We start from the raw sequence: 12,825 nt of genomic DNA on the forward strand, positions 1-12,825 counted from the left end.
ACAGAATAGGAAAGACTAGAGATCTCTTCAAGAAAATTAGAGATACCAAGGGAACATTTCATGCAAAGATGGGCTCAATAAAGGACAGAAATGGTATGGACCTAACAGAAGCAGAAGATATTAAGAAGAGGTGGCAAGAATACACAGAAAAACTGTACAAAAAAGATCTTCATGACCAAGATAATCACGATGGTGTGATCACTCATCTAGAGCCAGACATCTTGGAATGTGAAGTCAAGTGGGCCTTAGAAAGCGTCACTATGAACAAAGCTAGTGGAGGTGATGGATTTCCAGTGAAGCTATTTCAAATCCTGAAAGATGATGCTGTGAAAGTGCTGCACTCAATATGCCAGCAAAATTGGAAAACTCAGCAATGGCCACAGGACTGGAAAAAGTCAGTTTTCATTCCAATCCCAAAGAAAGGCAATGCTCAAACTGCTGTACAATTGGATTCAGCTTACACGCTAGTAAAGTAATGCTCAAAATTCTCCAAGCCAGGCTTCAGCAATATGTGAACTGTGAACTCCCAGATGTTCAAGCTGGTTTTAGAAAAGGCAGAGGAACCAGAGATCAAATTGCCAACATCCGCTGAATCATGGAAAAAGCAAAAGAGTTCCAGAAAAACATCTATTTCTGCTTTATTGACTATGCCAAAGCCTTTGACTGTGTGGATCACAATAAACTGTGGAAAATTCTGAAGGAGATGGGAATACTAGACCACCTGACCTGCCTCTTGAGAAACCTGTATGCAGGTCAGGAAACAACAGTTAGAACTGGACATGGAACATCAGACTGGTTCCAAATAGGAAAAGGAGTATGTCAAGGCTGTATATTGTCACCCTGCTTATTTAACTTCTATGCAGAGTACATCATGAGAAACGCTGGACTGGAAGAAGCACAAGCTGGAATCAAGATTGCTGGGAGAAATATCAATAACCTCAGATATGCAGATGACACCACCCTTATGGCAGAAAGTGAAGAGGAACTAAAAAGCCTCTTGATGAAAGTGAAAGAGGAGAGTGAAGAAGTTGGCTTAAAGCTCAACATTCAGAAAATGAAGATCATGGCACCTGGTCCCATCACTTCATAGTAAACAGATGGGGAAACAGTGGAAACAGTGTCAGACTTTAATTTTGGGGGCTCCAAAATCACTGCAGATGGTGACTGCAGCCATGAAATTAAAAGACGCTTACTCCTTGGAAGAAAACTTATGACCAACCTAGATAGCATATTCAAAAGCAGACACATTACTTTGCCAACAAAGCTCCGTCTAGTCAAGGCTATGGTTTTTCCTGTGGTCATGTATGGATGCGAGAGTTGGACTGTGAAGAAAGCTGAGCGCCGAAGAATTGATGCTTTTGAACTGTGGTGTTGGAGAAGACTCTTGAGAGTCTCTTGGACTGCAAGGAGATCCAACCAGTCCATTCTGAAGGAGATCAGCCCTGGGATTTCTTTGGAAGGAATGACGCTGAAGCTGAAACTCCAATACTTTGGCCACCTCATGTGAAGAGTTGACTCATTGGAAAAGACTCTGATGCTGGGAGGGATTGGGGGCAGGAGGAGAAGGGGACGACAGACGATGAGATGGCTGGATGGCATCACTGACTCGATGGACGTGAGTGTGAGTGAACTCTGGGAGCTGGTGATGGACAGGGAGGCCTGGCATGCTGCGATTCATGGGGTCGCAAAGAGTCGGACACGACTGAGCAACTGAACTGAACTGAACTGAATTGAATACCTATTTATCACAGCAGTAAAAGATAACAATCAGTATGTTTTGGCTGAAGGAGGGAGAGAGGCTGTTGTTAGGTGACCGAAATCATTCAGCTATTAACTTCATCCTCACAACCTCTCCAGGGAAGAAATATTTCTATTAAGAAGTGTGTCTTACAGCAAAAGAGATGCAGATGTAAAGAACTCTGTGGGAGAAGACGAGGGTGGGATGATTTGAGAGAGTAGCATCGAAACATGTATATTATCATATGTGAAATATATCACCAGGCTAGGTTCGATGCATGAGACAGGGTGCTCAGGGCTGGTGCACTGGGATGACCCTGAGGGATGGGATGGGGAGGCAGGTGGGAGAGGGGTTCAGGATGGGGAACACATGTACACCCATGGCTGATTCATGTCAATGTATGGCAAAAACCAACACAATATTGTAAAGTAATTAAACTGCAATTAAAATAAGTAATTGAAAGAAATGTGTCTTAGATAATAAAAGTACAGATTTAGGACAAAGAATATAAATAATTCTGTAAAGAAAATCACTGAGCATTTATTGGATCTTTGCTTAGTCCATCAAAAAAAACACAAGATTTTTGCTAACTGATTTTAATAAATACCACCCCAACTCATTTGTAGGTTGTAAATTATAATCTATATGGGTGCCAACAAGCAGTGACTTATATGAGGTCTTTGTTGTTTCTTAGGGCTTCTTCCATGCCTCAGTAGTAAAGAATCTGCCTACCCTGCAGGAGACACGGGAGTCACAGGCTGGATCCCTGGGTTAGGAAGACCTGCTGGAGAAAGAAATGGCCACCCACTCCAGTATTCATGCCTAGAAAATCCCATGGACAGAAGAGTCTGGCAGGCTACAGTCCATGGGGTCACAAAAAGTCAGACACAACTGAGTGAGCACACAGGATGCGGGCTGTTTCTTATAGTCAGTTACGTCATCTGAAACGATACTCTGAGATCTAAAAGGGACAGGCCTGGGGAGACAAAACCAGCCACAGTGCAAGGCAAGAATTATTAGGAAAAGGATTCTTTTTCCCTCCCAGATAAGTAAATAATAGATGGTTCACTCTCACTGAACACTAATCTTACTCAGTTTTGTGTCTACCATATGGCACTAAAAGTGATGAAATATAATAAACACCGGACGCTGCAATACCTTAGAGCAAAAGCCAGTAAAAACTTAATTGCTTCTTGATGGAGCAGGGGAGGACTGGAGAATCAGATGCTGACAGATGTCATCTGCAAGAGGGGAACTTGTTTTCATGACTATGTTTTTGGAACTGCTTTTATAACAAGTTTACCATCAGCTTTGTAAAGGGATAAATTTGTGAGCTGGGAAAACCGGCATATTTTAGATGTTGCACTAAGGACTATTGGGACATATCAATTTGTCTTAAGAATACAAAGGGTAATCTGTGGCTTCTAACATGTTCACTGGTTTCTTTAAAGCCCCATGGAGGACAGACATCCTGTGACATTTCCTCGTAAGGGAAGTCTCCAGTGTATTACGATTAAAAGAGGTAATGTTTGCAAAGCACTTAGCATTGTGCCTGGAATATTAAGGGACTGTCATTAATTACTGTTATTGCTGTGCTCCGTGGGGATGATGGTATGAGTTGGTACCAACCTGCCTATGTGGTGTGATTGCTGACGAACTGGGAAAGGTCTCTGACCCTGTGAGCCCAGAGTCACTCTTGGGACTTCGTGTTTTATTAGATGCAAATATCTCCTTAGAGGTCATTTACACCTTAGCATGAGTACATTTATTACATCTTTTCAGAAGGATGGTATGAAGAATAGGAAAAAAGAGTGAGTACTGAGTTCCTGTGCAGGAGATGCGGGTTCGATCCTTGGGTCGCAAAGATCCCTTGGAGAAGGGAATGGCAACCCACTCTAGTATTCTTGCCTGGAAAAAACCATGGACAGAGGAGCCTGGCTGGTTACAGTCCATGGGGTCTCAAAGAACTGGACACAACTGAATGACTAACATGGAGACTGAAGGCAGTGAGGACAAAACCAAGCTGGCTAGCGTTTCCCCTGGGGGCTCAAGGAAACATTCCCCATGTTTCTCTGCCTTCTGAACCAAATGAGATTCTGTTTGTGGTGCAGGTTGGACCAACCATCTCCCTTGATTTTCCAGGGAATTTTATAGGTCTTCCCTTTTCCTATAGCAAAAATTTTAAAGAAACATGTAAGAGCCAGTAGAAAATTTTGGGGTTAGGAAAGTTATAAATCAATGAAATAACAGGCCACCTCTTTGGGGGACAGGTGCTACAAAGGTCAAACACAATATCATCATTAGCTCTCACTTGGAGTGGAAGTTTCAGTATCCAAAAGGACCATGTCCAGAAAACTGCTGTTGAAGGATTTAGCTATCACTGACTGGACCCAACAAAATGCCAATGGTGATAATTGGTTGACCTTTTTTTCTTTTTTTTGGGTGCACTGCACGGCATGTGGGATCTTAACTTTCAGACCCAGGATCAAACCCGTGCCCTCTGCATAGAAAGCATGGAGTCTTTAACCATTGGACCACCAGGGAAGTCCCAGCCTGCTGAAAGACACAGAGGAGTCCTTGGCCTGGAGGAGATGAGCTCCGCAATTTGAACTGTGGTGCTGAAGAAGACTCCTGAGAGTCCCTTGGACTGCAAGGAGATTAAACCAGTCAATCCTAAAGGAAATCAACACTGAATATTCATTGGAAGGACTAATGCAGAAGCTGAAGCTCCAATACTTTGGCTACCTGAGGCAAAGAGCCAACTCCTTGGAAAAGACCCTGATGTAGTCGGTGATGGCATCACCGACTCGATGGACATGAGTTTGAACAAACTCTGGGAGATGGTGAAGGACAGGGAAGCCTGGTGTGCTGCAGTCCATGGGGTCGCAAAGAGTCGGACACAGCTGAGCGACTGAACAAGGCTGATTTGGAGGAAGACAGAGAGTATGGCTGGTTCCCACAGCCCCCGGAGAGAAGCACTCACAGAACAAAGAGGACAGGATATTAAATGAGAGCTTTAGTCTCTGAAGGAAAAGGGAATTAGGGCCGGACATGAGTACAAAAGGTTTCTGTCTGTTTTTTATAAACCTGTGTTCCCATTTGCCAGCTTGATATGTGTATAGGAACAGGGGAGGGCATGATCCTAATGATAATGCCAACCTTTAGACTGAAAGATGATGTCTATACACATCAATATTTATCTCAGACCCTATGCATTTTTCATGCTTGCCAGTGAAAGACTACATAAAGCATTCTTTTTAAAGAAAACATATTGCACAATATTATAGTCTCATGCAGGATTTTATGGCACATGAAATATATTATTTCATGCAGCAAGAGAAATAAAGTCAAGAATTTGCTGTAATGATTGAAGATGGTAAAGGGAAAAGAAAATGGAAGGTAAGCAGGTGAATGTAAAGGGATTTATGAAAAAAAAAATGACCCTCAAAACAAAAAAAAGCCCACTTTAGCATACTGACATGATATGACACTAACTTATCAACTAAGCCCACCATACTTTTGATATGAGTTTTTGGAGACTTTAAAATAAAAAAGAAATATCCCAAAGCACGTAAAGCATTCTTCATGCTCTTCTTACCTAGGAATGCTGCCATGTTGATAACTTGACTAAACACGCAGCTTGCAGGAGGTTCATCACCTGCAATGCTTGAAAAATATGAAATGTTTTATTATTTCTATAGTATAATCTATGACTGTTTGGAAGGGACTGAATGTCTATGTCCCCTCAAAATTCATATGTTGAAATCCTAACCTCCTACGTGATGGTATTAGGAGGTGGGGCCTTTGGGAGGTGATTAAGTGATGAAAGTAGAGCCCCAGTGAATGGGATTAGCGCCCTTATAAAAGGGCCCCAGAGAGCTTTCTAGTCCTCTTTCTGCCATGTGTGGACACAATGAGAAGACAGAGTCTGAAACCTGGCAGAGGGTTCTCATCAGACCCTTGACCATGCTGGCACCCTGATCTTAGACTTCCAGCCTGCAGAGATGTGAGAAATAAGTTTCTGATGTTTATAAGCCACCCAGTCTAGGCTACTTTATCCTAATAGTCAGAACTAATATACTCTGCCAATATTGCCTAAGATACAGCAGATCAGAAGAGAATTATCAAGTTACCTTATATATGGTGCATGCTTCACACCAGGTTTCCTGGATGACAGAAAAAAACCAGAAGCTCAGGTTAACACACAGTTACTTTTGCATAGTTTAACTTTACTAGTGGCAAAGGTTTGCTAAATCTACTGATGAACAAAGAGTTACCCAGAGATAAACCTTACCTTTCAGCTGAATTTAATGGGAAAATTTTGTCATCTTCCACAGCTATGAAGTATCTAGGAAGAAAAAACAATAAACTTTATAAAACAAAGAAATTTAAAAAAAGAATTATCTGATTCCCAATATTACTGGACTAACCACATTAAATCATATTTGCTTGTTCCTTATACTCAATGACTGTTAAACAAGCAAATGTTTGAGTATACGTATGTGTGTGTGCTCAGCTGAGTCCGACTCTTTGTGACTCCATGGACTGTAGTCCGCCACGCTCCTCTGTCCATGAAATTTTCCAGGCAAGAATACTGGAGAGGGTTGCCATTTCCTTCTCCAGGGAATCTCCTCGACCTGGGACTGAACCCTCATTTCTTGAGTCTTCTGCATGGGCAGGCAGATTTTTTACCACTGCATCAGCTGGGAAGCCCGAATCTGTAGCAGGTTAGTGTCAAATTAGAAAATCTTGCAGATAATGAGTCCATACCACCAGTGTTCAATATATGCTCTGCATAATTTATTACTCATACTTATTATTTACTTTGGGTGATAGAATAAAGAAAGGGAAACAGGGACTTCAGGAAGGCTGAGTTAGCAAACATTATTTTACAGTGTTTACAGATACATTTATGAGAAGATGACATAGACAGTTGTCCATCTGTATTTGCAGGGGACTGGTTCCAGGATGAGCAGTGGATACCAGAATCTGTGGATTTTCACACAGTCAGCTCCACATCCTCAAACTCAACCAACCATGGACCACATAGCACTGTAGTATTTATTGAAAAAAAAAATCCACGTATAAGTGGACCCTCACAGTTCAAACTACTGTTGGTCAAGGGTCACCCGTACTCTCTGCACATCCTCTTGTATACTTTCATTTCTAAGTTATTGATGACACTTAATACAATAGTTGTAAAGATAAAGTAAAATGCCATATAAGTAGTTGCCAGTGAGCAGCAAATTCAAGTTTTGCTTTTTGGAACTTTCTGGAATTTTTTTTTTCCTGAATATTTTTTATGAGGAGTTGGTTGACTCTGCAGACACAAAAAACGGGGGCTGTACTATCAAGACTTTACTTTTTTTATCTACATTACACCTGAGTCCTTAAATAAGAGAATACTCACACTATCCACAATCCAGCAGACGTAAACAAGGTAAAAACAAGAGGTAAAAACATCCATACACTGCATTTCTTCCCATCCATGCCTGATGCCTGTACCCCTGAAATAAAACAAACAAGTGTTAATAACTAAGGTAAAACTTGATCTCACTCTTTCAAGATAGAAAGGAAGCTTACTTTAATGAAGAAAACAAAAGCATATTTTATGAAACAAAGATTCACATGAGTATCATTACTGTCAACTACACAGGAGGAAATCCCTTGAGCAAGTAACATGTTTTCTATCATTACCTTAAATATTCCAGAATTTTAGTTGAGAATTGATGGAAAATTTCTCCTAAAGATGTGCATCCTTATACAAGCATCAGTGTATTCAAGAAAGGACCAGAGTCTGGGTTAGGACTTCCAGGAGAAAATCTAGATACCAAAGGCATACAACCTACTTTTAGTGCTGTTAATATTACTTAATATAGTTTTCACTTAAAAAATGTTTATGGATTTATTTGTCTGTGCTAGATCTTAGTTGTGGCATGTATGATCTTTGATCTTCCTTGCAGCATGTGGAATCTTTAGTTGAGTTATGCAAACACTTAGCTGCGGAAGGTGGGGTTGAGTTCCCTGAGCAGGGATTGAACCCTGACCCTCTGCACGGAGAGCGTGGGGTCTTAGCCACTGGATGACCAGGGAAGTCCCTAACATAGTTTTCTAGTAATATGACATTTTGAAACTATCTACATTCATCATCTTTTTATTTATTTATTGGCTGCGTGGCATGTGGGATATTAGTTCCCCAACCAAGGATCAAACCCATGCCCTCTGCATCGGAAGTGCAGAGTCTCAACCACCGGACCACCAGTAAGTCCTAGCACTATTATTAACATTTATGGATTTATAGAGCTATGGACCTGGCATGCACATGTCTACAACTTGGCAGACAAGAGTGTGAGAAATGGTTACTAAACAAATCAGCAGCACAGAAAGAAATGACAAATGCTTTGCAAATCTGGACTTTCCTCATGACATGTTATTGAGCAACCATCTTAGAAAACTCTGAAGATGAATGCTCTAGAAAACAATGTGTTGTGGATAACTTTAAATTTGGTTCAACCAACACAACAAAAAAAATACAGATGTCAGGCATTTTGGATATTGTATTTTAAAGGAAAAATATGTGAACAAAACATTCTCCACAAAAATGAAGTGAAAACCAGAAGCTTCAGATATATCTGTGAGAAGTTATTGATATAGAACAGAAGGAAGTAACTAATTATCAGTTTCCTTCTTTGCCCAAATCTATCAGACAAAATTGATTTGAGACACTGGATGCCAACAATCCTTAAGGCAAAAAAGAAAGCTTGTTCCAAGAAACTAAAATGTCCTAAGTGACCTCCACAGGTGACCTGACAAACAGGATAATGTGATTAAATGCACCTCTAACAGTGGCTATTATTTTTGTTTGGCAAAGAGGGATGTTCACAGGGAGCTAAAAGCTCTGAATGCAGGTCTCTTGTTTGAACTGGTAGAAGGTAATGGAAATTTCCACCACCATCATCTTGCCTGCTTTAGCAACACTGTATAGAAGACATGATGACAACTAAAAGTCTCATGGCCCAGTAGTAAGAGTGGATGGCTCAGACAGTAAGGAATCTGCCTGCAATGTGGGAGACCCAGGTTCAATCCCTGGGCTGGGAAGATCCCCTGGAGAAGGTAATGGCTACCCACTCTAGTATTCTTGCCTGGGAATTCCCAAGGACAGAGGAGACTGGCTGGCTATAGTCCACGGGGTTGCAAACGGTCGGACACAACTGAGCAACTAACACTTTCACAAGGAAATATCGCTGCTCATTATTAATATTTCGGGTTTTATAATTAACCACAAAAAGTTACTTACTGGGTTTGAACCAGTGCTGCCACATTTCTGATACCTTCATGATACCTGCTTTCATCTGCTGAGATTCCCTGGCTCTTCCAAGAGAGGGAAGACAGACATCCCTTCCAGGCTGCTAACCTGCGAGGACTCAGGAAGATCCTAGTTCTCAGAACTGACCTACCTGATTAGGTACGTCTTTCACACTAAGGCACAGACGACTGGCCTAACACTGTGTCAGTGAACAATCATGCTGTTGTCTAAACATCTGTCTGAGTAGGGGTGTTAAATAAATTACAGAATCTAGAAGTTGAAACACATTAGAGCCACTTTCAATCAATTTAATTCAATCGAATCCAATCCAAACCCGTTCATAACTGTTGACAACCTACTTGTGACAGGTACTATAACAGGTGGTGGAAATATGCTAATGAATACAGCTATTTATAGGTAGTAGTCTGTGTAATATATAAAAGCTGTTCTATGAGCCAGTGGTGTATAGCTATCCAGTTAATATAATATGAAAAATGATGAACGTTTTAAGCATTCACAATACAGTTTTCAGTATCCACTCATTAATTTATGTACAGAATATTGTGGGCTCATTATAAAGCTACAAATAATGCTAACAAAAATAACTCCACCAGTACTCAAAATGCAGAGGGAGTACAGAAAATAAGGACGTTAACTGAGCATGTAAACCAATTTTTCTGGATCTACCCCTGAAATAGGGTGCTCCGTCAGGATAAGTATAGCTGAAATGGTTATACCAGAGTAATGGGTAGGAGACCTATTTCTCAACCTTAGCTTTGCCAATAACTGATGCTGTAAGCCTGGGACAGTTACTTAAATCAGTAATACCATATCTCCATCTTGAAGACTGAATTCTGACGCCCCACAGGGTGGTGGAATACCTTGGAAGTTAACCCAAGTTCAGTATCTTATATTTTTACAGTAACAGAATTCTCCAGTATACCCAGAATTATCAGCCATAGAAGAATGCACGCCTATTAACCACTGTTAAAATGGACTGGTGACAAAATCACAATGTCAACCGATTCATGTACAGTGAGAAACTCAACTGCCAAAAGGACAAACACTCGCACTGGATCCCCTTTTAAGAACATCTATATGAGAAAGCAAAACTTGCAAGCGAGAAGAGCGAGGAGAGTTAACTAGACGATTCCAGGGCCATGGCATCAAGCATGGCAGCTTTGCACACTCACTCCAGTGTGGTGGGCAGGAGATGGCATGGCAGGCAGGGGAGCGAAGCCCAGGCCTGGCATCTTGTAGCTGCGTGATCTCTAGCAAGTTTTGACGACTCTCTCTTTTTTTATTTTTTTTTATTTTTTTATTATTTACTTATTTTTTACTTATTTTGTTTTACAGTACTATATTGGTTTTGCCATACATTGACATGAATCAGGCATGGGTGTACATGAGTTCCCAATCCTGAACTCCCCTCCCACCTCCCACCCCATATCATCTCTCTGGATCATCCCCGTGCACCAGCCCCAAGCATCCTGTATCCTGTATCGAACATAGACTGGCGATTCGTTTCTTACATGATAGCATACATGACTCTCTCTTTTTAAAATTTTGGTTATACTCCGAGGCACGCAGGACCTTGGTTTTTCCCAACCAGGGATCAAACTCGTGCCCACTGCATTGGAAAGTGACGTTTTAACCACTGGACCACCAGGGAAGTCCTAAGTTATCTCACCTCTTAAGCCTTAGTTTCATTATGGAGATAACTATTTTGTAGGGTTGTTCAGAGGATTAATGACAAGGCAGGTAAAGTACCTCATACATAATGCATGTTCTGTAAGTGGCATCTCTGTCAACTCTACCTGCCAAGCAGGCCAATACTCCTATAAGGACAAAGTACTCTCCCTCCAGGGCTGGGTTGAGGATGGGTTAATGCTTTCTGCTCTGGGCTCATGTTTTTCTAGAACAATACAGACACCCTTCCTGGTAGTAATAGTTTCTTTCTTCAGAGGACTCTTCAAAAGTTAGTTAACACCTTTTCCTTGCATATATATTGAAGGCCCCCCTTTCTAAGTGTTTACTCTTTGGCTATCTTTAAGTATGTGTTGCTTTTCTTATTTTGTTTTGGAAGCAGTTAAGGTGGCTAATGGCTACTCTCCTGAACTTTACTAGCTTAATTCTCATAGGAAAACCTTATGTTCAAATTAGGAAAAAACCAGACTGTATCCTTTGTCTAACAAGAAATGAAAATTTCCCTTTTTTAACCAAAGAGATGCCTTGGGAGGTGATAAGAATAAGTTTATGGATAATTGTTTTATTTGCTTCTAATGGATCTACTTTGTGCTTCTTCATAATGTTTACTTTGGTTATTTTTTTGTCTGTTTTAGAAAATTCCAAGTTCATGGGCAGTTGTAAGAAAGAATAGAGTGATCCTGTATATCCTTCACTCTTTATCCCCGTCCTGTATAACCACAGTACAATATCAACACCAAGATACTGACACTGATACAATGCTTCACTTTATTCAGATTCCATGAGCTTTACATGCTCTCCTTTCTGTGTGTGTGTATTTTGTTGCTGTTCAGTCACTCAGTTGTGTCTGAATCTTTGTGACCCCATAGACTGCAGCACGCCAGGCTTCCCTGTCCTTCACCATCTCCCAGAGTTTGCCCAAACTCATGTCCATTGAGTCGGTGATGCCATCCAATCATTTCATCTTTTGTCATCCCATTCTCCCCCTGCCTTCATTCCTTCCCAGCATCAGGGTCTTTTCCAGTGAGTTGGCTCTTCACATCAGGTAGCCAAAGTATTGGAGCTTCAGCTACAGCATCAGTCCTTCCAATGAATATTCAGGGTAGATTTCCTTTAAGATTGACTAGTTTGATCTCTTTTCTGTCCAAGGGATGCTCAAGTCTTCTCCAGGACCACAGTTCGAAAGCATCAGTTCTTCGGCACTCAGCCTTCTTTATGGTCCAACTCTCACATCCATACATAACTACTGGAAAAACTATAGCTTTGACTAGATGGACCTTTGTTAGTAAAGTGATGTCTTTGTTTTTAACATACTGCCAAGCTTTGGCATAGCTTTTCTTCCAAGGAGCAAGCGTCTTTTAATTTCATGGCTGCAGTCACCATCTGCAGTGATTTTGGAACCCCCAAAAATAAAGTCTGTCACCGTTTCCACTTTTTCCCAATCTATTTGCCATGAAGTGATAGGACCAGATGCCATGATCTTAATTTTTTGAATGTTGAGTTTCAAGCCAGCTTTTTCACTCTGTGTCTTTAGTCTATGCAGTTTCACATGCGTAGATTCATATGACTACCACTATAGTCAAGGCATGGGGCAGACAGTTTCATCACCTCAAAGACCCGTAGTGCCCCCTTTTATAGCCACACCCACTTCTCTCCTCCACATCCTTCTTAGTGATCTCTGGCACTCAATAATCTGTTCTCCAATTCTATAATTTTATCATTTCAAGAAAATTATACAAATGGGATCATGTGGAATGGAGCCTTTAGGACTGAGTTTGGTTTTTTTTTTTTAAACTCAGCATAATTCCCTGGAGACCATCTAAGGTTTGTGTTGATCAATAGTTTGGTACCTTTTATTATTGGGTAGTATTCCATGGTATGGATGGACTGTGTTTATTCACCCCTACAAGATACCTGGTTTATTTCAAGTTTTTGGCCATTGCAAATCAAGAAGCTATGAACATTAGTTTACAGCTGTTTGTGCGAACATAAGTTTTTATTTGTCTGGAATAAACACCCAAGATTGCAATTGCTGGGTAATTTGATAATACATGTCTAGCCTTTTTTTTTTTTT

The 12,825-nt window shown here is 40.9% G+C and overlaps 1 protein-coding gene across 1 annotated transcript in view; it reads right to left on the reverse strand.

Annotated features, from left to right (window-relative positions):
• Positions 1 to 12,825, reverse strand: part of TMEM150C (transmembrane protein 150C) — a 110,010-nt gene that overhangs the window by 11,969 nt on the left and 85,216 nt on the right. Inside the window, exons 2-5 of the mRNA XM_068975613.1 lie at positions 7,149 to 7,245; positions 6,033 to 6,086; positions 5,872 to 5,904; positions 5,337 to 5,404 (exon numbers count right to left, since the gene is read on the reverse strand). Coding sequence (XP_068831714.1) covers positions 5,337 to 5,404; positions 5,872 to 5,904; positions 6,033 to 6,086; positions 7,149 to 7,228 — 235 coding nt within the window. The 5' untranslated portion in view covers positions 7,229 to 7,245. The remainder of the gene's footprint in view (positions 1 to 5,336; positions 5,405 to 5,871; positions 5,905 to 6,032; positions 6,087 to 7,148; positions 7,246 to 12,825) is intronic.

Source organism: Capricornis sumatraensis, chromosome 7, assembly GCF_032405125.1.
Source record: "Capricornis sumatraensis isolate serow.1 chromosome 7, serow.2, whole genome shotgun sequence".
In the NCBI taxonomy this organism is placed as follows: Eukaryota; Metazoa; Chordata; class Mammalia; order Artiodactyla; family Bovidae; genus Capricornis; species Capricornis sumatraensis.